General features: G+C 40.5%; 1 protein-coding gene across 5 annotated transcripts in view; it reads right to left on the bottom strand.

The window, feature by feature from the left end:
* LOC133402928 (basic helix-loop-helix ARNT-like protein 1) overlaps positions 1-25,510 on the bottom strand; it is a 42,615-nt gene extending 17,105 nt beyond the window's left edge. For 3 of the 5 annotated variants that reach the window (XR_009768586.1, XM_061677259.1, XM_061677261.1), the window contains exons 1-11: positions 25,383-25,510; positions 16,732-16,881; positions 15,967-16,030; positions 9,806-9,953; positions 9,517-9,537; positions 9,314-9,346; positions 7,014-7,043; positions 6,525-6,682; positions 5,295-5,374; positions 4,780-4,872; positions 4,411-4,528 (exon numbers count right to left, since the gene is read on the bottom strand). Coding sequence is in view for 4 of the 5 variants with exons in the window: in XM_061677259.1 (XP_061533243.1) it covers positions 4,411-4,528; positions 4,780-4,872; positions 5,295-5,374; positions 6,525-6,682; positions 7,014-7,043; positions 9,314-9,346; positions 9,517-9,537; positions 9,806-9,953; positions 15,967-16,012 (727 nt within the window). In the remaining variant the exon portion in view is untranslated. The remainder of the gene's footprint in view (positions 1-4,410; positions 4,529-4,779; positions 4,873-5,294; positions 5,375-6,524; positions 6,683-7,013; positions 7,044-9,313; positions 9,347-9,516; positions 9,538-9,805; positions 9,954-15,966; positions 16,031-16,731; positions 16,882-25,382) is intronic. The other 2 variants (XM_061677260.1, XM_061677262.1) reach the window with 2 other exon arrangements.
* Between the last annotated feature and the right edge of the window lie 1,143 nt (positions 25,511-26,653).

The following is a 26,653-nucleotide window of genomic DNA, read 5'->3' as shown; positions in this document are numbered from 1 at the left end:
TGTCCATTCAAGGAGAGCTTGAAATACAGGTACTGTAATTTCTCGTGTATAATGCGCACCCATGTATAATACGCAACCCCCAAAGTTGAGCTCAAAATTCTGGAAAACTCTTCTACCAAAGTAGAATGCATTTTTACAATGCATGATTTTGCTTCTACCCATATGATCAAAACATGAAGTACAGTGGGTACGGAAAGTATTCAGACCCCCTTAAATTGTTCACTCTTTTTTATATTGCAGTCATTTAAAATAATTTAAGTTCATTTTTTTCCTCATTAATGTACACACAGCACCCCATATTGACAGAAAAAAAACTATTGTTGAATTTTTTGGAGATTTATTAAAAAAAGAAAAACTGAAATATCACACAGTCATAAGTATTCAGACCCTTTGCTCAGTATTTAGTAGAAGCACCCTTTTGAGCTAATACAGCCATGAGTCTTTTGGGGAATGATGCAAGTTTTTCACACCTGTATTTGGGGATCCTCTGCCATGCGTCCTTGCGGATCCTCTCCAGTTCTGTCAGGTTGCATGGTGAACGTTGGTGGACAGCCATTTTCAAGTCTCTCCAGAGACACTGAATTAGGTTTAAGTCAGGGCTCTGGCTGGGCCATTCAAGAACAGTCACGGAATTGTTCTGAAGCCACTCCGTTGTTTTAGCTGTGTGCTTAGGGTCATTGTCTTGTTGGAAGGTCAACCTTCGGCCCAGTCTAAGTTCCTGAGCACTCTGGAGAAGGTTTTCGTCCAGGATATCCTTGTACTTGGCCGCAATAATATTTTCTTCGATTGTAATCAGTCGTCCTGTCCCTGCAGCTGAAAAACACCCCCACAGCATGATGCTGCCACCACCATGCTTCACTGTTGGGACTGTATAGGACAGGTGATGAGCAGTGCCTGGTTTTCTCCACACATACCGCTTAGAATGAAGGCATAAAAGTTCTAGCTTGGTCTCATCAGACCAGAGAATCTTATATCTCACCATCTTGGAGTCCTTCAGGTGTTTTTTTAGCAAACTCCATGCAGGAGCGGCTTCCGTCGGGCCACTGCCCTAAAGCCCGTGATGGTTGATTTTTTTAGAACTTTATCCCATCTCCCGATTGCATCTCTGAAGCTCAGCCACAGTGACCTTTTGGTTCCTTTTCACCTCTCTCAACAAGGCTCTTCTCCTCCGATTGCTCAATTTGGCCGGACGGCCAGGTCTTAGAAGGGTTCTGGTCGTCCCAATCATCTTCCATTTCAGGATTATGGAGGCCACTGTGCTCTTAGGAACCTTAAGTGCAGCAGAAATCGTTTTGTAACCATGACCAGATCTGTGCCTTGCCACAATTCTGTCTCTGAGCTCTTCAGGCACTTCCTTTGACCTCATGATTCTCATTTGCTCTGACATGCACTGTGAGCTGTATGGTCTTATATAGATAGGTGTGTTGCTTTCCTCATCAAGTCCAATCAGTATAATCAAGCATAGCTGGACTCCAATGAAGGTGTAGAACCATCTCCAGGATGATCAAAAGTATTGGACAGCACCCGAGTTAAATATCTGAGTGTCGCAGCAAAGGGTCTGAATCCTCATGGCTGTGTGATATTTCTGTTTTTCTTTAACAAATCTGCAAAAATTTCAACAATTCTGTTTTATTTCTGTCAATATGGGGTGCTGTGTGCTAATCAGTGGAGTTTTGCTTATCTGGAGAGTAAGCTGTGGAGAAAAAACTTAGACGCGCTCGAAAAAAAAACTGACTACAATTTTGGAATCAGCATGCCAATTTTAGTTTTAATCAGCATAAAAATCTAACTCAACAGAATTTTTTAAAAACCTGTTCCCCAGTGTTATTTATTACGTTATGGGTCATTATTATGTTATGACCTTCTATAGGAGAAACCCATAACATAACTGCCCATATTTTAGAAGAAGAATCCCCTTTATTGTCATGAACATGCATGTACGCACACGAAATTTGTTCTCTGAATTTTACCCTTCACAGTGAACACACACACTTGTTAACAGCCCATTACATAATATATTTGGCTATTTTAAAAAGGGAATAATATATATTACGTTATGGGCCATTATTACGTTATAGGCTTCTACAGGAGAAACCCATTACATTAGTCAATATTGTAATAGCCCATAATGTAATACATTTGCCCTTTTTTAAAATGTATAACGTAATAACTGACCAATAATGTAATGAAAGTCCTGAACCTATAATGTCCGCTACAGTTGAATCCAGAAGTTTACATACACAATTTAAAAAGACAAGCACTTTTTTTCCCTCATTGTCTCATGAAATTAGAAAAATGTTTTCCTGTTTTAGGTTAATGGGGATTACTAAAATTATTGATATTTGCTAAATGATAGAATTATTTTTGTAGACAATTTTTCATTACTTTCTTTAAAGTCAGAAGTATACATACAAAACGATTATGACTCATTTAAGCATCCATCCATTCTCTGTACTGCAATTTAGGAAACCCCAGATGACGTGGTGCATTTGGAAGCTTCGGATAGGTTTATTGACAACATTTGAGTTAGAAGCACACCTGAACACACTGCTTCTTTGTGTAACATTATGAATCACCTGAAATAAAGTTAAAATAAGTAAGCCAAGACATCAGGAAGAGAATTTTGGGCTTACACAAGTCTGTTTCTTCCTTGGGTGCAATTTGCAGATGCCTGAACATGCCACATTCATCTGTTCAAACAATTATATGTTCTGTTATATGTTATACAACTCGTTCGTAAATCGAGGACTTCCTGTATTAACAGAGGATAGGTTCCCCCCCCAAAAAATAAAAATAAAAATCTGAATAGGCGAATTTGGAAAATATGCTGTGCAATGCGGTTGCAATACACGACAAATTGGAGGAAAGTAATAAAGGTATCCCTTGTTCTTTTGCTATTTTTTATTATTCATCATTAAAAGGTTGGTATGATTATGATCCCTTCTTTTGAAACAAAAAAATAATCTCAGGTTCCCGGTTTATGATACTAGATAGACTACAATGTAATTCGTCTGATTTAATTTACACAGGATATAGCAAATGTATAGTTAAAAAGGCATTCATTACAGTCTATAATAGAATGTACTCACATGGTAAAATTCACAAATGCAAAAACTGTACATTTGGATCGCACATTGCAAAACATCAGAATGAGACCAGGAGAATGGTTGAGGGGCCGCTCAGAACATAAAACTCATTCACTAATAAATGCGTAGATCTGTTCTCACTCTGCGCACAAGTTGAGCATATACGCAAAGTTTACTATCAGATTCATGACACCTGCATACCGGCCAATTTTCTTCACACCACTGTGCGTATGTTAATGAATCGGAATTAATTCTAAATGACGGGCTCGTGCCCGCAGTCTTATCTGCAGAAACCGCGCCCCTATTTCCCTTTAAAAGGGCCAATGTGTGGATGTTTTTTTAACAAAAGGTGGCTGATCCAAAACTTGACTAACTTTATTTTTATCTAATACTCAAAACATTAGTATCATTGAAAAGCTTGCTTAACACCTAAACCGACGACATAATAGTCATGTTAATCATGTAAAATTAATTTCAAAGTTCAATTACAGAATATAAGACAACCGTACAAAAACAATTTAAGAGTCGAAAATTAGCAAACATTGCATGTTACGTAGTAAGGAATAGCGGAGCAAAGAGGCATTGGTACTTGATAAGATTCATGAAATTAGTGTTGGAAGTGAAAGGAAGTACATACTGTAAGAGCCATGTAAGCCGACTAAAGTGTGTCATAATTCACGCCAGCGGCTGTGTGTGTGTGTGTGTGTGTGTGTGTGTGAATAAATCAATTTACATCACATCTGCCCATGCAGAATCATAGAATAATACATTAAGGAGATTGTCATAGGAATTAGAAAGAATACTGAAGCCTTGGGAAAAACCAGGAAAGGCCGCCGGTCTGATCGCACTTCCTCCTTCGAGTGACAAGGTCGGCTGCTCATGCAGGTAGCTGGCTCGGGACACACATAAATGCACATATCCTACTGTACAAGGCAGCGCTTGAACGGGACGAGGATAAAAGTGATGAGAATTGTCCTTTTAATTGCTATATATGACAGTCAACCCATTAGCAAATTTCTGGTTTGACTTCTTATCGCTACAGTTATTATTATCGTTTTTATGAACGACTAGAGTTCCAATATCTTGTGCATCTTGGGTAAAATATGTTTTTGACGTATTTTCAATAGATGATCGTGCATTATTTGTGTGTACGCATGGTCTCAGGGAGTTCTAAATTTGTTCGCAGAGTACGAACAAAAACAAGTAGGGACATATTGATAAATCTCAGGTTTGTGCATCCAACGTTCGTACACACGATTTAAGCACAAATCTGTGGGTCGCACGGTTAGTGAATGAGGCTCACACTGAGCAGATATTTACTTACTTTTAGCATCAATGAGCCTCTCACGGGGTGCTGTATCGGAAGAAGACAGCTGTTCTTTGACCTTGGCAATGTCCTTTGGATGAAGGTAATCAAAGAGACTCTGACCTATGAGGTCATTCTGAAAACAGTAAGCAAAACAGAAACGTAATGTGTGTCATTTGGTCATTACACCAACCCACACTGCATGGCTTACAGTGTGTTACTGTAGTTCTATTGAATAGCTTTCTACCAAAATTGCTGACAGTGGGAGAATATCAAACAAACCAATCAAGTTACAATTATTTTGTACTGTACATGTTGACAGGAAACATGACGACCTTTACAACCCTTACAATATTTGATAGAGTATATTTCACACACAATGTATACCTGGCTGTAGTTAAGAATCTTGAAAACTGATTCTGAAACGAAAAGAATCTTTCCACGATCACATCCAACCACAAACAGGAAACCATCAGCAGCCTGCATTATGAAACAGATAACATAAGAGAATAAACATTTAAATTTCAGAAACAGTTCACCATGCAGTGTCCTAAACGAAGGTGTATCCCAACATTTTTTTTTTTTTTTTTTTAAACCTTGAATTTTCCTTTCAGGATTAATATTTCCGATGGCATAATACACAACAAATTACTCCCATTAATGTGGGCCACTGATTGCAAATTGCAAGTCAATGTGCACACATAAATATATATTTTTTTCCTCTAACACATTACTTTTTGTATTGCAAATTGCAATGATGCAAACATGAGTCCTAATACTTAAATTGTTTTCATTTCGATACATACTTTTATAAACTATAAATTATAAACTATATCGCTCTCTCTCACACACACTTCTTTTAAATAATACAATTAATGGTTTCATGACTGTGTAGCACTCACTCTTAGGATCAAATGCTTCAGCTCATCATCGGAAAGGAAGGCAGGCTTGTAATTAGCCTCAGTATATGGATTTGCTGCTCCTGCATAAAAGAGTAAACAGTTATTACAAACTAGGAATAATGGAGTACCGTTTATATTGCATATCCTCTCTCTACCTGGCAAACTCTTTTTATTCTTTGCTGCAATTTAACTAACTGTCGTAAAGTGATAACAGATTAGCAGCAAGGAAAATATGTTGATGAAAAGTTACTGTATTGGTAATTTAACGGATTAAAACAACAGTAACCATTGATTAGAAGGACCAACAGACATGTACACATTTTGGCATCACACATCACCCAGAACTTGATTAAAAATAAATTTGAGAAAACTGATGGAAATTACTTCCAACAATTACCGTAATTTCTCAATTTCTCTCTTCAAAAATCAACAGTGCGCATTATATATAGGAATTGGGGAAAATGGAAAGAACTTTCACATTTTATAAATATATGCCGCCATCCAGGGGTTATAAACAAGCTGGACACCTTAATTCCAATTTGCCACTGCCACCTAGAGGTTATGAGAAAGGTGTACACTTTTATTTTAATATGATATAATCATAATATATATACCCTAGCAGAATTTGTGATTTTTTTTTTTTTTAATATAAATACGACTGATGACTGAACAACAACCATCATTAATTTCTTTATGGTTATGTTTTGTTTAACGATAATGCTTTTCTGAAATGCTTGACAGTTTAATTTGAATCCCATTAAAATAAAATAAAATGGGTTTCGCCTGACCCTTCATGTTTTCTTTAAAAATTTGTCTAAGGAAATCTTACAAATTCTGCCTGGGTAATAAAACATATGAGCACAACTGTGTTTTCACATTTACTAAATAAAAGTAAGGCTCTGACTTTCAAAATAAGAGCAAGTAAAAATAAATTATTACGTTCAAATAAAATGCTTAAAACGTAATAATTCTATGAAAAAAAATAAATACAGATAATACTTCATGTTTTGATCGTATGGGTAGAAGCAAAATCATGCGTTGTAAAAATGCATTTTACATAGGTAGAAGGGTTTTCCAGAATTTTGAGCTCAACTTTGGGGGTGCGTATCATACATGGGTGCATATTATACACGAGAAATTACGGTAGCTGGTTTCTGTTAAAACGGCAAATTATAGGCAGCTATTCATTTGAACGTTGTGCCAGAAGTCAGTGATGTAGTCATTTCTAACCTCTGAGTGTCTTCATGTGCTGAACAGCCATGCGAAGAACTGTGAGCTTGTCCAGTTTACGGGACATGGCATTACATGTGGGCACCAGTGACGCCAGTTCATCAATGAAGCTGTTCATCTTGTCCCTTCGACGCTTCTCAATCTGACTGTGAGCCTCTCTGTGAAGAAGCACAGGGAAAAGTGAGCATTAACACATTAGACACATAATCCTCATTATCAGAATTAGAAATGGAATCACTTTGTATTCGCAATCATACAAAACCACCTGACAAGACACAAACGACTACTTTTACATTACAGAAGTAGGAACGTCATATTTTTGGCGCCTGATTTAATCTCCAAGACATTGGGAACACACCGTTAACATTACCAAACCTGTAACTCTAATTTATGACCTAACATAAACACAGTGTCTCAAATCAGAAAAAACAACAATTTATGTGGGGCGGAAAAATAAAGCACCACTGTACAGCAAAAGAAAAGAGTTACCTGGCATTCTTTATTCGGCCCGGTTGGTCACTGAGAAAAGAAAGAAATATTAACAGTGAAAATATGATCAGATAACATTCTCCAAGAATTGGCCAATTTAAAACCTGACAAAAGTGTTTCAACAGGTTTTGTAACAATAAGTAATAATAGAAATTAAGTAATCTGTATTTGTACTGATGAGAGCGACTGATGAGATGGATATACTGTAATACCTTAAATATAGTGCCAGTAATTTTTTTAGATCAGCAAACAAATGTAAATGTCAGACAAAGATAACCCAAGTAAACAAATAAAATCACTATTTGAAATCTGCATTTTCTAAGGACAACAATCTATTCAAAGCAACCTGGTCCTGTGTGAAAAGGTAACTGTCCCCCTTGTTAAATCATGAATTAACTGTGACTAGTCACATTTAATGGAAATCTAAGTTGATTTTCATTAACCGAACCCAAGCCGGATTAACTCCTGTTCAATCAAGAAATTACTTACCTGTCTGACAAAATGAAGTCTGGCCCAAAAAAATCTCAAAAAGATGCAACAAAAAGCCAAGATAGAAGAAATTAAACAGCAGATGAGAAATAAAGTAATTAACATCAGTCTGGAAACAGTTACAAAGCTTTAGCACTCCAATGAACCACGGTGAGCACAATTATCCACAAATGGAGAAAAGGTGGAATAGTGGCGAACCTTCCCAGGTTCAAATAAAGTGCTTAACTAAAGCCAGCCTATAAAAATTACCCCAAGAGCACAGTGACATCACATCCAGGAGGTCACAAAGGAACCCAGGACAACATCGGAGGAACTGCAGGCCTTCCCTGCCTCCGTTAAGGTCAGTGTTCATGACTCAACAATAAGGAAGAGACTGAGCAAAAATGGCAGCATTCCAAGGTGAAAATCACTGCTGACCAAAAAGAAAAATGCTCATCGTACCTATGCAAAAAAAATATGAATGATTCCAAAGACTTTTGGGAGAATATTCTATGGACTGACGTGACAAAAGTGGACATTTTTAAGGTGTGTGTCTCGTTACATATGGCGTAAATGTAACACAGCATTTCAGAAAAAAAATAACTGTCAATCATGGTGGGGGTAGTGTGATGGTCTGGGGCTACTTCTCTCCTGTAGGACCTGGATGACTTGCTGTGATTGATGGCACATTGAATTCTTGTCTTTACAAGAAAATCCTAAAGGAGAATGTTCGGACCATCAGTTTGTGACTTCAAGCTGAAGCACACTTGGGTTCTGCAGCAGTACAACAATCCAAAACTACTGAATGGCTTAAAAACAAAATGAAGGTTTTGGAGGAGCCTAGTCCAGACTTGAGCCTAGTCCAGACTTGAGTCTGATTGAAATGCTGTGGCATGACCTTAAAAAGGGTGTTCATGCTCGAAAATCCTCCAGTGTTGATGAATTAAAACAATTGTGCAAGGAAGAGTGCCAAAATCTCTCTACAAATATGTGAAAGGCTCATTGCCAGTTATTAAAGACAATTGATTTCAGTTGTTGCTGCTGAGGGTGGCCTAACTGGTTAGTAGGTTTAGGGGGCAATTACTTTTTCACACTGAGCCAACAAACACTTTGAATAGTTATTTTTCCTTCATAAATAAAATCACCTTTAAAACCAGCATTTTGTGTTTACTTGGGTTATCTGTCTGATATTTACATTTGTTTGATGATCTTTAACAAAGTGGAGAAACTATGCAAATAAATAAGAATTTTAGAAGGGGGCAAATACATATTCACAGCACTGTAGATGCCATGTGTCATCAATGCCAAGTGCATTGTCTACCAAACAAATCAAACACCTCACACCACATAGAGAGAAAGTTACTTCCCTTTTTCTTCTCAGGTGATAAAGATGAGTGACAGTAATTGTTTCAGAATAGAAACTCTTTTTCAGAAATGGACATTGAAGGAGCCCATTTGAGCTCTTTTGTCAGCCACTCGCATATTAATTTAACTCTGGAAAATTGCATGTTGCATGTTGTCTGAGCAGTATTAAAGACGATCCAACGTTATGTGGAGACAGCATCTTATAGAAATTGGCCTCCGACCTAATAGATACATCCCTATTTGTACTTTATTAAATAAACACCTCCATTCAATATGCAGAATGTGGAAATATGGTACGCTCATCTGATCTGCTGCATACTGAAATCCTGCAGGCTAAGCTAATTTTTCGATGACTAATGCTGTCACATCACAGGACATCATTTCTAATGAATTTTTAGTGTGAATATTTTTTTCTTTTTAGAGATGTAATGATGAATGTGACATTTTATGTAAAGGTGGCATCTTACCTTCCCAGTTTATCTTTGTCTGGGTCCATATCACTATTGAGGAAGAGGGACAATACTGGTTTTAAGAACATTCAAATAAACGCAACAGTGTAGAAAAGCTTGGCACAATAATTTTTCACTCAGAACAGAAAGTTTAACGGTTTATAAAGAATCTACTGAGGGTAATTATATATTTAATGTGATCGTTGAATGTTTGAACTTACTCAAATGAGAATCCATCGATTCTGTAAATAAACACACATTGATTGGTCAGTTTTGTTGTGCAAGTAAAGATTTTAGATCCCCTTCAATTTTCTTCTCACGTTGTTGCAAATGCTAATGCTAAATGCTAATATTTTTTCCCCCGAAACATCTACCAGAGAAAACCATCAAGAGATTTTCTCATTGATTATTTATTGTTGTGGAAACTTTGATACAGGGAATAAGGTGTTCAACATACACTTGTTTTTATCTTTAAGCTTCTTTCTTTGGTGTTATTCTTTCTTCACTTACTGATATTCTGTGGTGCTGCCCTTCCTCTTACGAGTGTAGTCCATGCTAGGAGTGCTGATAGAGCTGGAGATGAGGTCGGTGGAGCTGGGGGACATGAAGTCAGTCATTGTAGAGGAGATGTCCATCCTTTGGTCTGCCATCAGGTCATCTGTCAGAAAAGAGATAAATTTTGGATGTGGCAGCATAGTTGAGGAACCCATACTGTTGTAGACAATATGACAGTTGCTTAGTTTGTATTTTGCTGCCTGTTACAGTAACTTTGCGAGCAAAATTCACTGTGAGTTCAATTATGTGAGTCCTTAATATTAATGAATGTAGTGGACATAAATGCCACATTGTAAACTTTTAGGTTGCAATTATTTCCCTCTGAAACAACAACAGGAGGATCTCGACACTCTTCTACTCAAATGAAAACAACATGGTCCTGAAGATGTCGTCTCTAAAACCAAACCATGACGTAGGGCAATGATTATAATCGAAGCTGACAAGGCACCATTTCGTGTAATTAGCAGTCTATGATTCTCCAAATGCATGCAGCGGTCCAGTGGTCAACAGGTGTAACACTAATGCCTAGATTAGACTACAGGATTTTAGCCCTGATTTTGGCCCGATTAGCTATCCCAGGCAATTTCCCAGATCGGGCCAGACGCCAAAATGAAAAGTAAATTTTTTGGATATCTTCCATGTAGTGTGACATATCAAAGACAACTCTCCGACAGCGCACCTTACCATTGACCAATAGGATTGCGTATCGCCTCCCATGCTTGCCGTTGTCAACATAGTTGGTTGCAGCTGTTAATTATGTACACCAAATGTTTACCGACGCTTTAGAGCATGTATCGAAAGAACGCCAGCATGTCTGCATACAAACATTAGTGCAAGCACTAAGCTTGCTAGGCGTTTTGTTGACTACTTGCGAGCCGTATCGTATTAATAATCCGTGAACATACCTCAAGAAATCCTTGAATGGATAGCCCAAAACATCATTTCTGGAGCACCCGGTGACACCACACGTTTTTTTCCTCTTTTTGTGATTTTTTTCCACCTCAAAATTGCCCCAGGCATCTATTGTTTGACAATAACTTGTCATCATGGTAACGGTTGTATCCTGTTGCGGTGGAAGGTGACACATTTTCTGGTCACACTTCCCCGACACTGTTTGATTTAACAAGCTAAAGCCCAGTGATCGTAAAAGACATGATACGGTGGTATCGGTATGCACGTGTAGTGTTGCCGCTGCCTGACCGAGGTCCAGCAAGATATTATGGCGGTAGTCTGACAAAACGCAATCGTGAAAGACTAAATTTGTCTTGTAGTCTGATCCAGGCATAACGTAAGTAGTAAGAATAGAATAAGTATATGTTATTAAACCTGAGGATAATTATTTTGAATTGGGTGCAGCCACCCATTTAATAGGCTTTACACGATCAGGATTTTTGAGGCCGATCACAGATTAGAGTTTAAAAAAAACGATAACCGATCCGATCAGAATATGGAGCAATGTGTCTATTTAATTTACTTGTTCATTTACTGTATGTACTTGTGTACTAGATACTGAGTATCGGCAAAAGTACTCTCTAGCATTTTAGACAAAAGGTAAAACAATGACCTCTGGCGGCATTAGAAGATTGGCCACTGACACAGTTTTCAGTCAGGTCAAACCAACATTACAACGTGACAGAAATAATGGGTGCTAACTTAGTGTAATTAAATTACTTTGCACACACACCAAAACCTTAGAGCATGATTAGACAGACTGTCATTGTAAACATGTTTACATACAAACGTTAGTGTTAGCACTAGCTAGCTAGGCTACATAACGTTCTGTTGCCTGCTTGAGAGCCATATCGTATTAAAAGTATGTGAACATACCTCAACCTCAAGCAATCCGTGAATGAACTTCCTCTCCCAAGCATCAGTGATGACCACCACATGTTTTTCCCTATTTTAGTTTCTCCCCACAAAATTAATTTGCGCGGTCTATTGTTATTGTCGTCGCCATGGTAACAAGTGTATCCGGTGGCGTATGATTTGACAAGATAAAGCCCAGTGTTCGTAAAAGACGGGATGTGGTGGTATCAGAATACAATATTTTTATTGTAGTAGTCTGACATAGTGCAATTGTGAAAGACCAAATTTGTCTCAAGACATGCAAACATCAAAGGCATGAAAAAGGTGACACAAAAAAAAAAAAAAAAAAAAACATTGTAGGGGTGTCTGGGGGGGGGGGGATCCCCTGGGCTCCCGCAGAGAATGTTTTTGGTTTAAACATAATTTAAGCAATCTAGAAGACTCAGACGAGTACAATAGCACACTAGCCAACGACTTGAATACCTTCTATTGCAGATTTGAAAAGGACAGTTTCACTCCACACACCCACCCGGCCGCACCCGCGACCACAACCACACCTCTGACTTCTGCGTTAACCATCCATGAACAGGATGTGAGACGCATCTTCAAACAACAGAAGATTAACAAAGCAACAGGACCGGACCATGTGTCCCCATCCTGCCTCAAAGTCTGCGCGGACCAGCTCGCTCCAGTCTTCACTCAGATCTTTAACAGATCTTTGGAAATGTGCGAAGTTCCATCCTGCTTCAAACGCTCCACCATCATTCCAGTCCCCAAGAAACCTGCAATCTCTAGTCTGAATGACTACAGGCCTGTCGCTTTGACATCTGTGGTCATGAAGTCCTTTGAACGTCTCGTGCTGGACCACCTCAAGAGTGTCACAGGTCCCCTGTGGCTTCTCTCTGGCTTCTCCAGCTCAGCGTCTCACCTGCCATCTGCCAGTGGATTTACAGCTTTCTGACGGGCAGGACACAGCAGGTCAGGCTGGGGGAGGCAACCTCATCCACACGCAGCATCAGCACTGGGGCGCCCCAAGGTTGTGTCCTCTCTCCGCTGCTCTTCTCTCTCTACACGAACGACTGCACCTCAGCGAACCCGACTGTCAAGCTCCTGAAGTTTGCAGATGACACCACTGTCATCGGCCTCATCAAGGACGGTGACGAGTCTGCATATCGACAGGAAGCGGAGCGGCTGGAGCTGTGGTGCGGGCGACACAACCTGGAGCTGAACACGCTCAAGACGGTAGAGATGATCGTGGACTTCAGGAGGCATCCTTCGCCACAGCTGCCCCTCACGTTGTCCAGCTACCTTGTGTCAACCGTCGAGACCTTCAAGTTCCTGGGAATTACAATCTCTCAGGACCTGAAGTGGGCGAACAACATCAACTCCGTCCTCAAAAAGGCCCAGCAGAGGATGTACTTCCTGCGGCTTCTGAGAAAGCACGGCCTGCCACCGGAGCTTCTGAGACAGTTCTACACAGCGGTCATCGAATCGGTCCTGTGTTCTTCCATCACAGTCTGGTTTGGTGCTGCTACAAAAAAGGACAAACTCCGACTGCAACGGACAATCAAAACTGCTGAAAGGATTGTCGGTAACCCCCTACCCACCATTGAGGACTTGCACGCTGCCAGAACTAAGACAAGGGCGTGCAAAATCCTCTCGGACCGTCTGCACCCCGGTCACCAGCTCTTCCAGCTCCTTCCCTCAGGTAGGCGCTACCGATCAACGCTAACTAGAACTAGTAGACATTCCAACAGCTTCTTCCCTCTTGCGATCAACTTCTTAAACACCTAACCTATAATTCCATTACAACAAGCTGGCAATTTTTTGACTTGAGTTCGTTGTCACATTTCTGTGGGGCCAATTATTTATTACTTGTGCACTCACTGTAGTTGTCTCGCCATGCTGCACTATTTGCATATACTGGCCACTCATGCCAGAGTAGCATCTGCTCCATTTGCACACTGATTGAGGAGTATCTGTAACATTTGCACAACCGACATTGTCCCAGATGATCGCACTACTTGTCACTTTAAACCGCATACACTCCTTGAAGTCTCAGCGCCCTTTGCACAATGGTCATTGCACCGGACTATTGCAATATTAGTCGTTCGAACTGCTCTAAGTGCTAGAGGACTCTGCATCTTTTTGCACAATTGTTTTTTGTCAATGTCTTTATGTCCCCAAAGTGTTCTGTAAATTGACTGTTTGTTGTACTAGAGCGGCTCCAACTACCGGAGACAAATTCCTTGTGTGTTTTGGACATACTTGGCAAATAAAGATGATTCTGATTCTGATAAGTCAAAATAAACAAATTTTCTTTGCGCAGAATTTTTTTTATTTACACCGCTCAAATACATGTTGATGGACAAATTTAGGATTAAAATTTAATTTGCCTCATTTTTTTGCTTTTTTGTTTTGGGCTCAAACATGAGCCAGGCCCATCTCCACCTGCACCTGATGCCTGCTTCAAGCTGTGCCACATGAATAGCATCCTCCTCTTTAAGCGCACTCATTCTGGTAAATCATTCACGACAATCATTGTCTGTTTCACTTTATTTTTACACTATTACCAACTTCAAACGCTAATCCCAAATGCATCCTCCAGGAAAATATTAAGTACAATATTTTTTCTGTTTTTATTGGCCATTGTTAAATTTAAAGTTAGTTCATTCTCTGTTAATCCCTAACATCGCACCGTCGCTCAATACATTTAACTTTTACATCCGTTAACTAATTAGATAAATGTAGGCGTGTTTCCTAATTAATACAAGATGTACTAGCGGATCAACTCTTGTCGCTGAAGTCACGTGTGCTTCGCTGTTCCACTGGGACCACAACCAGGGCCACGACCTGCAGCACCTCAACGCGAAAATACAAAAGACCAGTGCAATACATTTAACTTTTACATCCGTTAACTAATTAGATAAATGTAGGCGTGTTTCCTAATTAATACAAGATGTACTAGCGGATCAACTCTTGTCGCTGAAGTCACGTGTGCTTCGCTGTTCCACTGGGACCACAACCAGGGCCACGACCTGCAGCACCTCAACGCGAAAATACAAAAGACCAGTGCAACAAATACGACACTGGCTGATCTGATGAGCAAAAATTTTGCTTAAATGTAAGCGTAGCAATAGAGGATGTCTGCTCCAGAGGTGGGTAGAGTAGCCAAATCTTGTACTCAAGTAAGAGTACTGTTACTTAACAATAATGTGACTCAAGTAAAAGTAAAAAGTAGTCCTCCAAAAAAATTTACTTGAGTAAAAAGTACCCAGTAAAATAATTACTCAAGTACTGAGCAAATAGTGAGTAACTTCAAATTTTTCAACCACAGCATGAACATCAATAAAAAATTAAAAATAAAATGCAAATTCTGATGTTGCTGTGTGTGGGCTTATGAAAATCAAAACTACAACAAAACATCTGCAATTTACTGCATGGTGTTTTCTCAAGTTATAAGTGAACTGAAATAGCCACGTTTGGGCAGACAGTACCAGACAAATACTACAATACATGAAAGCTGTTGTTTTTGTTCGTCTAAATGTAAACACGGCAAGTTGTGTGCAGTTGCCTTCATAGTAACGATGACCTTCCCAACACGGCCGCCACATAGGCATGACGATCAGCCGGACTGGCTTATCTAGTTTTAATACCTATGTCCAATATAAGACATTGTGTGAGGTCTTGTGACTTTCTTGCGTTGTTTGACTGGTGAACTAGACTTAAACGTCCCTCGAGCTTAAGCTGGATTGGAGCAACAGCACCAATGTGGAAGTGTAAGTCGTAGTCTCACTCACGAAATAGTTGATAAGCAATAATTGATCAATAAAAGTAGCGACCGACATTTAGATCATTGTAATGGAGTAAAAGTACCATTACTTCTTAACAGCTGAAGCGGGAAGTGTTTTTTCTGGTCTCGTCAACTCCTGTGATTTATCCAAACCCGGTCCCGAGCGCAGGAGGAACCTGAGGCCGATGCGCCAGCATATTAGTCCGTCGCGGAGTAATATTCACAATTACATCTGTGTGTGGATGATGAATGTGTGGAATGGATCTAGCTGCCAGCACTGAAGGACTATGAAACAGTCTTGATTGTAATCATTTCTGCACCGTTATTTCTTCTTCTTCTTTTTTTTTTTTTTTTTTTTTTAAATTGCCTACAGTAACACTTCAATATGTTAATCAGTTGTATAATCGACTCAACTTGACTTGAATAAATCTCTGTGCATTACATTTGTTTATGTCAAGCTGTGACAGGGTAAACCAACAACCACAGCCAGGTATTGTGTCTATTAAGCCACACTCACCACAGATGTTCATCACAGCCTCTGTGTTAAAATCATCTCCTTCCATCCACTCCTCAGCCCTCAACTGTAAACATGAAAAAATATCTGACTGAAACAATGATCTGTATCTGAAAATGGACATTAAAATGCACATAGTAGAGACTTGCCTGGACAGATGCAAACAATAACATCATGCAAACTAGGCCAAATTTCTCCGGGCACTCCGGTTTCCTCCCACATCCCGAAAACATGCATGCTAGGTTAATTGAAGACTCTAAATTGCCCATAGGTGTGAATGTGAGTGCGAATGGTTGTTTGTTTCTATGTGCCCTGCGATTGGCTGGCAACCAGTTCAGGGTGTACCCAGCCTCCTGCCCGATGATAGCTGGGATAGGTTCCAGCACGCCCGCGACCCTAGTGAGGAGAAGCGGCTCAGAAAATGGATGGATGGATGTCTTATTCAGTTTGCTAATATCATGCTGGGGTTACGGTTTTAAAAATGTACTATGAGGAGTGTTGTTAACAAAAGGTATTAATAAAATGTTGAATTACTCTCTAGCTTCTTTGGTTTTCGGTACAGATGTTTTATAACTGGCTATTTAAAAAAAGTTTAAAAATAATATAAAAAAATATATTTGAAACCGGACGCTATAAAAAAAATTATATTGATTCTCTCTCTTTTTTTTTTTTTTTTTTTTTTTTTTGCCAGATCGCCCAGCCCTAGCATCACCTAATAATATGAGAGTACATAACATACATATTGGGGAAAAGAGTTACTTGGGTCACCTGGATACGAAACAGGAACAGGCCTCCTTAACTGGCCGAGTAGTATACAGAGCAGTGTGGTCGGCCTCAATCTTATGTGGTCTCTGGAAGGTAGGTAATGTGCTCCCAATCTGATCTGATCCCTAGGTAACAGGTGCAGCCAGTGTAACTCTAGAGAGAGATGAAAAGATCAGTCAGAGGAAATCAAAAGTAAGAAAATAAAATATTTTAGACTAGTCTTATTTCACTATAACAATGTAGTTTTGGCACAGAACTAGGCTTTACACAATCAGGATTTTTGGGGCCGATCACAGAGTTAAAAAAAAAAAAAAACGATAACCGATTCGATCACAACATGGAGCAATGTGCTTATTTAAATGACTTTTTCATTTACTGTATATACTTGTGTACTGTATACTGAGTATCTGCCATGAGCAATCTTCAGCTGTGCCGTAAAATTATAAAATTGAACTTAACTGCTCAAAAAATTATTTACAAGAAATAATGTCTTTGTTCCTCTATTTATGCCAGTGAGGCTTAGTGACAGAATAAATAAATGCTCTTCTATTAGATGGCGGGAAGTACATACAGTAATTACTGTGCATCTACTTTTTGTGACATTTTTGTTTGTTCATGTGCCGTGGCATTTTCCAATTGTAAAGGTTGGAAATCACTGCTCTACTCAGGTCATGTATTCTAATCAGTCAGGTCAAACCAACATTAAAACATGACAGAAATAATGGCAGCTAATTTACTGTAGTTGAATTACTTTATTGTAATTAAATTACTTCACACACACCGAACCTTTGAGCATGATTCAACAGAACGCCAGCATGTTTACACACAACCGTTAGTGGTAGCACTACATTGCTAGGCTAAATAACGTTTTGTTTCCCACTTGCGAGCCATATCGTATTGAAAGTACGTGAACATACCTTAGCAAGCCTTAAATGAACGTAATCTCCCGAGCACCGGTGACCACCAACACACGTTTTTCCCCATTTTGTTCTAATAATCCACGCGTTGCGATGTCGTCACCATGGTGACGAGTGTATCCGGTTGCGTTTGAGTTGACAAGATAAAGCCCAGTGATCGTAAAAGATGGGATGCGGTGGTATCGGAATACAAGATTTTATTGCAGTAGTCTGACATAGTGCAATTGTGAAAGACCAAATTTGTCTTGTAGTCTGATTCACGCATTAGATGTTGTCTGTCTCAGACGTGTTATCTGTCCCACACCGCCAACATGTTTTTTTTTTGGGTTGTTAGATATTTACAGTAGTACGTCAAAAGACACAGGACAAGGCTAAAAATAAACTCTCTTTTGAATTCAAATATACTGACACAATGGCGACACGGAGTAAATGTCTTTTGCGGAGCCGATCAATGACGTCGGATCGGCGAATTATGACAAAGCCGATCAGCATAAAATGCTAATTATCAGATCAGTGTAAAGTCTACTCAGAACTAGTCAACTCCCATCTCGAAGGTTGTGGGTTCAATTCTGAATTACACCTGATCCTGCATCATCAAATACGTTCGAACTTAAATGTACTTAAAGTAAAAGAAAATTATCGTTAACTCCATGTGTCCACACATTTGTGCAGTTCTGCCTTTTACCCCAATATGTCTTACCTTTATTAAGTATACACTGCATAAAATATTTAGGCCATAATGCATTATTTCAGGCAGTTGTGGTAAAACAGAGAAACGTCTTTGAATTGCAGTCAACATTCGGTCAAAAAAAGAATCAGTGGAAACTACAATGCCTGCAAAAAAAGGCCTACTGCTGCTCGGTAATGCATAGCGTAAATGGCACATTGTTGAGAATTAACCCTCTATTGTAAAGAAACAATGTATGTTCAGGATCAGAAGGGGGAAACATGAAAAGGATAGTGATCAGAATGTTTAAGTATGTAAAGCTTCAACAGTATTATTGCAGCAACAACTACAAGCATCAGACTCACAGTTAAAGATTAGCTGGATGAGTCTTACTAGGACAAGGATCTAGCCAGGAAGAAGAAAACCACAGTGCCACTGAAATGTACTAGTACTGGAGTAAAAACTGGGTGAGCAGGGCTTAATTAGCCTTAATTTCCATCCCACATCTATTCTTTCCTAAAATCAGTGAATCAACATGCCATTCAGTTTCATTTCCCTGTTACGCAGTCTAAACCCATTAGGAGAACCTACACCAAGCCTATTTACGAACAAAAACATTCAGGCACAAAGAACAACCCCCCACCCACCATCAATCAACTTCATTAAAACATGACCACCGAATGCAAAAAGAATGGTTATAATACATTTCAGGCGGCACGGTGGATGACTGGTTAGAGCGTCAGCCTCACAGTTCTGAGGACCCGGGTTCAATCCCCGTCCCCGCCTGTGTGGAGTTTGCATGTTCTCCCCGTGCCTGCGTGGGTTTTCTCCGGGCACTCCGGTTTCCTCCCACATCCCAAAAACATGCATTAATTGGCGACTCTAAATTGCCCGTAGGCATGACTGCGAGTGCGAATGGTTGTTTGTTTCTATGTGCCCTGCGATTGGCTGGCAACCAGTTCAGGGTGTACCCCGCCTCCTGCCCGATGACAGCTGGGATAGGCTCCAGCACACCCGCGACCCTAGTGAGGAGAAGCGGCTCAGAAAATGGACGGATGGATAATAAATTTCACAACATAGGTATCAAATGCATTTATGGGACTCTAATTTATTGTACAGTTTACAGCAGGATGGCAGCTGGGCAATTTTTGAATATTGGTAAGAACAAGGTCCCTGCCTTCGGCCACCGCCCAGCTCACACAGCACCCGACCCCTATGGCCCCTCCCACAGGTGGTGAGCCCATGGGAAGGGGGACCCACGTCACCCTTTCGGGCCCCATGGGTCTAGGCCCGGCCACCAGGCGCTCGCCCTCGAGCCCCACCTCCAGGCCTGGCTCCAGAGGGGGGCCCCGGTGACCCGTGTCCGGGCAAGGGAAAACGTCTTCCTGAATTTTTCACTGTCATTGCCCACGTGAGCATTGAAGTCCCCAAGCAGAGCGCTCTCCAGCACCCCCTCTAAGGACTCCAAAAAGGGTGGGTACTCTGAACTGCTGTTTGGTGCATAGGCACAAACAACAGTCAGCTGGGCCAGGGAAAATGTCTTACTGAATGTTTTATCTTCATAGAGGTTTTTGGAGCTGTGGTTTGTCTGGTCCCTCATCTAGGACCTGTTTGCCATGGGTGACCCTGCCAGGTGCATAAAGCCCCAGACAACTTAGTTCTTAGGATCATTGGGACACACAAAACCCTCCACCACGACAAGGTGACAGCTCAAGGAGGGGGAGGAGACCCCGGGGACGACCCAGGACACGCTGGAGAGACTATGTCTCTCGGCTGGCCTGTGAATGGCTCGGGATCCCCCGGAAGAGCTGGATGAAGTGGCTGGGGAGAGGGAAGTCTGGGCGTCCCTGCTAAAGCTACTGTCCCCGCGACCTGACCTCGGATAAGCAGTAGAAAATGGATGTATGGATGGTAAGAACACAATGTTAACCAGAGGAATTTTGCAGATATTCACACTTTTCTATAAGATTCATATTTTTATTAGACTTTACACCGATTATATCGGGCTGATTGGTATCGGCCGATATTTAGCATTTTATGCTGATCGGCTTTAATGTTATAATTCGCCAATCCGATGAATTACATAATTGAACGGCTCCGCAAAAGACATTTACTCCGCGTCACCATTGTGCACAGTATATTTGAAAACAAAACCTAGTTTTTTTGTAGCCTTGTCGCGTGTCTTTTGACGTAATATTGGAAATATCTGACGGACAATAAAGTTATTTAAAAAAAAAAAAAAAAGAAAACGTCGGCAGTGTGGAACAGACAACACGTAATGCTGGATCAGACTACAAGACAAATTTGCTCTTTCACGATTGCACTGTCAGACTACTGCAATAAAATCTTGTATTCCAATACCACCGCATCCTGTTTTTTACGATCATTGGGCTTTATCTTGTCAACTCAAATGTGACTAGATACACTCGTTACCGTGGCGACAACGAGAGGAGCGTATCAACTTTGTATTGTTATTATTGTTTTAAAAAACAATAACCGATCACAAGATGGAGGAATGTGTCTATTTAAATGACCTGTTCATTTACCGTTTATACTTGTGTACTTAATTGCTCAAAAAATTATATTTACAATAAATCATGTATCTTTGTTCATCTATTTATTCCAGCGAGGCATAGTGACAGACAACAAATGAATGGTCTTCTATTAGGTGGCAGGAAGTAAATACAGTAATTAATGTATCCACTTTTTGTGACATTTTTGCCGTATCGTATTAAAAGTATGTGAACATACCTCAAGCAAGCCTTAAATGAACGTCCTCTCCTGTCCTGAGCACCGGTGACCACCAACACACGTTTTCCCCCATTTTGTCCTTATAATACAAAGTCGGCGCAATCCACTCGTTTGTCGTCGCCACGGTAACGAGTGTATCCAGTCGCATTTGAGTTGACAAAATAAAGCTCAATGATTGTTAAAAAAAAAAAAAAAAAAAAAAAAACGGTGCAACTAAGACTGGGAGGCAACACCGGGCGAGTTACGCCACCCTATGTGAATGGATTGTGGGTGCTTGGGCTAAGGTATCTGCTTTGACTGTTGTCCGAGCTTTCGCCAAAGCCGGCATCATTGCTGAAAAGACCCCCGGCAACGAGACTCACTCCGACAATGACAAGAGGGACCCCGGCTTGTTTGATGGAGAATTTGCCCAGCTGTTCATTTCGGATACAGAAGATGAGGACTTTGATGGATTTGTGGATGAGGATTGATAAAAAAATAATGTGAGTACATTGTTAAATACGTCAATAAAGTGCAACCGAACTCAGTTTTGCTCCCGCTGCCTTTTGAAAAACATTGTTTTAGCGTGCATGCATGCTACCGTATGCTTTAAGCTAGCGTATGTTGTACCATGCCTACGCCCAATAATACGGTGCGCCTTATGTATGTGTTAAATACAGAAATAGACCCCGTAACTGAGACTGCGCCTTTTAATACGGTGCACCCTATGGTCGTGAAAACACGGTACACTGTATTACTGCCACTTACAGGCACATTTACGGAAATAGGAAGCTCACTAAAGATATATTTTAAGACCCAACTATATGTAAATACTAAATTATCATTGTTTAATCAATCAATGAATATCCATCCATCCATTTTCTGCACCACTTATCCTCACCAGGGTCGCGGGGGTGTTGGAGCCTATCCCAGCTATCTTCGGGCGAGAGGCAGGGTAGACCCTGAACTGGTCGCCAGCCAATCACAGGGCACACATAAACAGCCATTCTCACTCACATTCACACCTATGGGCAATTTAGAGTCTTCAATCAACCTACAATGCATGTTTTTGAGATGTGGGAGGAAACTGTAATACTCGGAGAAAACCCACGCAGGCACGGGGAGAACAACCCCGGTCCTCAGAACTGTGAGGCAGATGTGCTAACCAGTCGTGCACTGTGCCTCCCAATCAATGAATATTTTTAAATCATAATTAGTGTTGTAGCTGAAAGTCAATATGCTGCTTGATCAAGTTCATCTGTTCCAAATGCAGTAGGTGCTACTGTGTATTTTTACTTTACATCTCATGAGAAGCATGCGACTCAACTGCTTCACATATGATCTACTTTAAAATACAGTGCAACAAAAAAATGAGGTGAGTAAATGAAATAACAGGAACTCATCGATCAAGATTTCCGAGACCAACTGAAAAGAAAGCTAGTGTGATTATGGTAAGCGCCATGTTGTGAAGCAGCTTCTGCATTTCATGTAAATCCTTCAACCATCAGCAATAAATGAGAAGCAAAACTATTGCAAAATTAAATCGAGGTCATATAGCGTTATCAGAACTCTGTAATAGAATAAAGATTAAAGTCCCCACCAAAGTCACTGTTGAGTTTTGTTTCTAAATACGTGAAATGTTTTAAGGTAAGTGCTGAAAACGTACAAAGACTGAGAACAATATAGTACTGAATTGTTGAAATATAGCTTAAAACTCTTTTTCACCATATAAATTCGGGTTGTGACGACAGCGGGCTGAAGTGAATACTTCCTAGGGGCCCTCCGCCACTACACAAACAACAAGCGTAAGGGTGCTTGTTGTTGTTGTTGTTGTTGTTGTTGTTCCATAGAGTGGACATAAGGTAGAATTACCACTTGTCTAAATGTCTAAATTCTTGACCATTTTGAAGTCTGATTTCACATACTGTGTGATTTTATTTTATTTTTTTCAATTAATTAATGCATTCATTCATTCATTGCCCGGCTTGTTAACAAGACTCTTTTCTGTGACGTGTCAAATTTACAAGCATTTTTTGGGTGACTTTTGAAGGACTTTAAAGCTTTTATTACTTGCAAATATATTCATTCTAGGTTTGGTAAATAAGATTAATATATTGATCGTTCAAAGTGAAGTGAGCCATGGATGACAGATGGCGAACACAGCTTTACTAAGACTAGGAGGCAGCGCCGGGCGAGTTACGCCACAATTTGTGAATGGATTGTGGATGCTTGGGCTAACGTGTCTGCTGGCACTGTTCGAGCTTTCGCACGGCAACGAGACTGACTCGAACCCGCCGTGTTTGATTGAGAACTTGCCCAGCTGTTCATTTCGGATACAAAACATGAGGACTTTGATGGATTTGTGGATGAGGATTGATCAAAAAATAACATGAGTACATTGTTAAATACTACATTAAAGTACAACCGAACTCAGTTTTGCTCCTGCTGCCATTTAAAAAAAATTTTTTAGTGTGCATGCATGCTATGGTATGTTTTAAGATAGCGTATGTTTTAACATGCCTGCGCCCAATAATACGGTGCACCTTATGTATGTGTTAAATACAGAAATAGACCCCGTAACTGAGACTGCGCCTTTTAATACGGTGCACCCTATAGTCGTGACAATACGGTATCGAATTGAGCCTTTCTTCTGATGCCAGTAATCTCTTTTAACTTGTTTTGTTTGGTAGTATGCGTTTCCTGTAATCATCCAATCCTGTTCTGCCTCTAAATGCAGATTACTGCCAAATCTGGTTCAAATGAATTTGACATCTAATCTATGATTTAAAAGAAAAAAAAGTCTGAACTTCAACAAGACAATTTTTGGACCATGTTGAGATTTCAGGCACTGTTTACTGTTAGCACATAAACTTGAATGTGACCCAAATAAAACTGTGACCCGGTGTTTTGCTTACAAAAATATCTGAAGCACATGACGTACCAGTATAATAGTGTGAAGTGTAGCTTATGAGCTACAAGCAGCACAAACTTTTGCAAATAGTCTGTTGATATTTTTATAACCATCTTACAAACAATGACAAGTTTTTCACAAAAGATCACAAAAAAATTTAATATCTGCTGTGTAAATTCAATAATAAATGGAGTCGAGCTCTCGGCAGGTTCCATTTTTGCAAAGCTTTTCCAGTGTAATTTGGAGACCACAATTTGCACATTTGTTACACAGTTAGTGATTGAAATGTGCATCCTGGAGGGGTTAACATCACCATGGAGAATGACAGTACTGTGCTGCTGAGTCACAGGTGCATTGCTCTTATCACAATGCTTTCGTGGCAACGCCGATGAACTGAAATTAAGGTTACTATCTGGATATCAGTAAAAAGCAGCAGTCTCAAGTTCACAATAGAGGTTCATACTATATAAACTACTCAACAACAAAACTTAGATCCAGGCTCCTTTTTTTAAACAGACTTCAAGGAATTAGTTCAAACTCATTAGAAATGAGTCCACGGCGTGCGATGCGATCAATATTTACCAGGCAATGCGTAGGAGTCCAAATCTGACAATCTGACAAAAATCTAATCAGGGCTTCAAGTGGACGACTAGAAAATAAAAAGCCTTGAAGTGAACATCTCGAGGCATGGACTGACTCCCTGAAGTCTTTTATTAAAATCCCATACGGCAATAAACACGTCTGGTGTCATCCCAGACACAGAATTGATGAAGATCGTATGGGAACATCTGCAGAGAGCAGAACCGGTCCCGTCGTCACATTTTCACAGCCAGTGCCAACGCTGTCACGAATTTTCACGAGCAAATCCGAGCCTGTCGTATGGCGGCTTTTGGGGGGTTAAGGGTGGGCTGCCACCACACCTCACCGCGTGCTCTAAGGGAAAAACTCATGTTGGCTCTTGAAGTTTTCGGGGAAAGAAAGGATGCTGTCGTACAACCCATGCAGCAGTTGCCCACGAAGGCCTGTTTACATGGACAGTGTCCTCGCTTTAGGTAGCCAACGCTAACGACCAGGTGAACACCGTTAGCATTGGACACTGTACCATTTAACAAACACAGACCGGGGAGTTAAAATCTCGGAGCTGCCTTGAAAGACACGGTTAGATATAAAAACGTAAGGTCAACCCAAGGTTGGTTTCCCATTATTTTCACCACAAGAACATGGAGTCCAGTCGACTCATATTAACATTTCACTACTAGCCGCGGAACGCTAACTATCAAGAATTGGCCAGCGAGCTAATGTCCCTCCTTCTTCCCAACGCTGGAAAAAAACATCGACGACATACATCATGGATGAACCCAGGAGAAGCAGAAAAGTCCCCGGTATACAACACAGACGAGACGCATGCTGCTTTCCATTTAATACTTACATTTGCTCCAGTGGGATTTGACTATCCATTGACGTCCACTTGGTAATGTGTTATAGAGAGCCAAAGAACTGTGACATAAACGATTTTCAATCAGTGACCCAGTTTCTCTTCACCGTCATGCCTGTCGGACCACTAACCTAGTTTTCCAACCAATGGCAGTAGCGCTAGCGCCATTGGTTCTCCTCTGGCGAATCAGAATTGCGTTTAGGCTGGCAAAGGATGACGGGCGTTAGCGTCGACCAATTACAGCCTTCACTCAAACGGAATGCAGAGGCCACTTGCGTGTGCGTGGTGACCACTGCAAGAAGAGTTGAGGTTGACTCACGACGCGAGGTGGCGCTGTGACAATCTGCTGTCCGTATATGCAATTCACGAAGGCCCGGGTTGACGTCCGTTGTCACATAGGCTGGGGCGGCGCCATAGTGGCACTCATGACTGTGCTCTAACGTGACCGTTAAAAAATCAGCCCTATCTTCTGCCTCTGAGTTGATTTGCAAGAAGCCACCGCTCCCAGGGAAAAACAACCAATCAGAGACTAGGGGCATGACTGACGAGGTGTTAATCTTTTATCGTGATCGGGGGCACACTCACAGCAGGCACACCCCTTGGGCTTCTGGAGCTTTCCTGAAACTATGGTGTAATATCCAGCTCCGGAGAAAACAGTGCTGCTGACAACAGTGAGAGAACGAGAGCACATGAGAACGTGATTTTTGTTACTTCATACTGAATCTCAGAGACGGCGGAACCAAGGGGGCACTGGGAGCAGGTTCACGTTCACATTTATTTTGGTTCTGTTCTGCACTGAATACATTTGGGTAATATTTGAATAGTTTTCGAAGAAATGTAAGAGAAACATCCAACTTGACTCTAAATTGGCGATATTTGGTTGTTCAGACATGACTAGGACCCTTCCTTCTTACCAGTAGCAGACACTCAAGATTGGCATAGTTGCCGCAAAGAAATTAATATTAATAAACTGGAAGTCCCCACACGCGCTATGTTTCAAGAGATGGCTAAACAAAACGATTCATTATGCAAGAATGGAACAGATCTGCTTTGACAAAAAAAAAATTAGAAGTTACATCTCCAGAGTGTGGGAGCCATTCCTGACACTGCTCGAGGGGACAATAACCACCTAGGCTTGATTTTTTGGGGGGGATTTTTTTTCATATACATTGCCTTTTTCTAAAAGTTTAATTATTTGTCAATAATCCACTCATTTAGCCATCCATCCATTTTCTGTACCGCTTATCCTCACTAGGGTCGCAGGC

Source organism: Phycodurus eques, chromosome 5 (assembly GCF_024500275.1).
Source record: "Phycodurus eques isolate BA_2022a chromosome 5, UOR_Pequ_1.1, whole genome shotgun sequence".
NCBI classification, from domain to species: Eukaryota; Metazoa; Chordata; class Actinopteri; order Syngnathiformes; family Syngnathidae; genus Phycodurus; species Phycodurus eques.
This window is presented reverse-complemented; position numbering and strand designations above follow the sequence as displayed.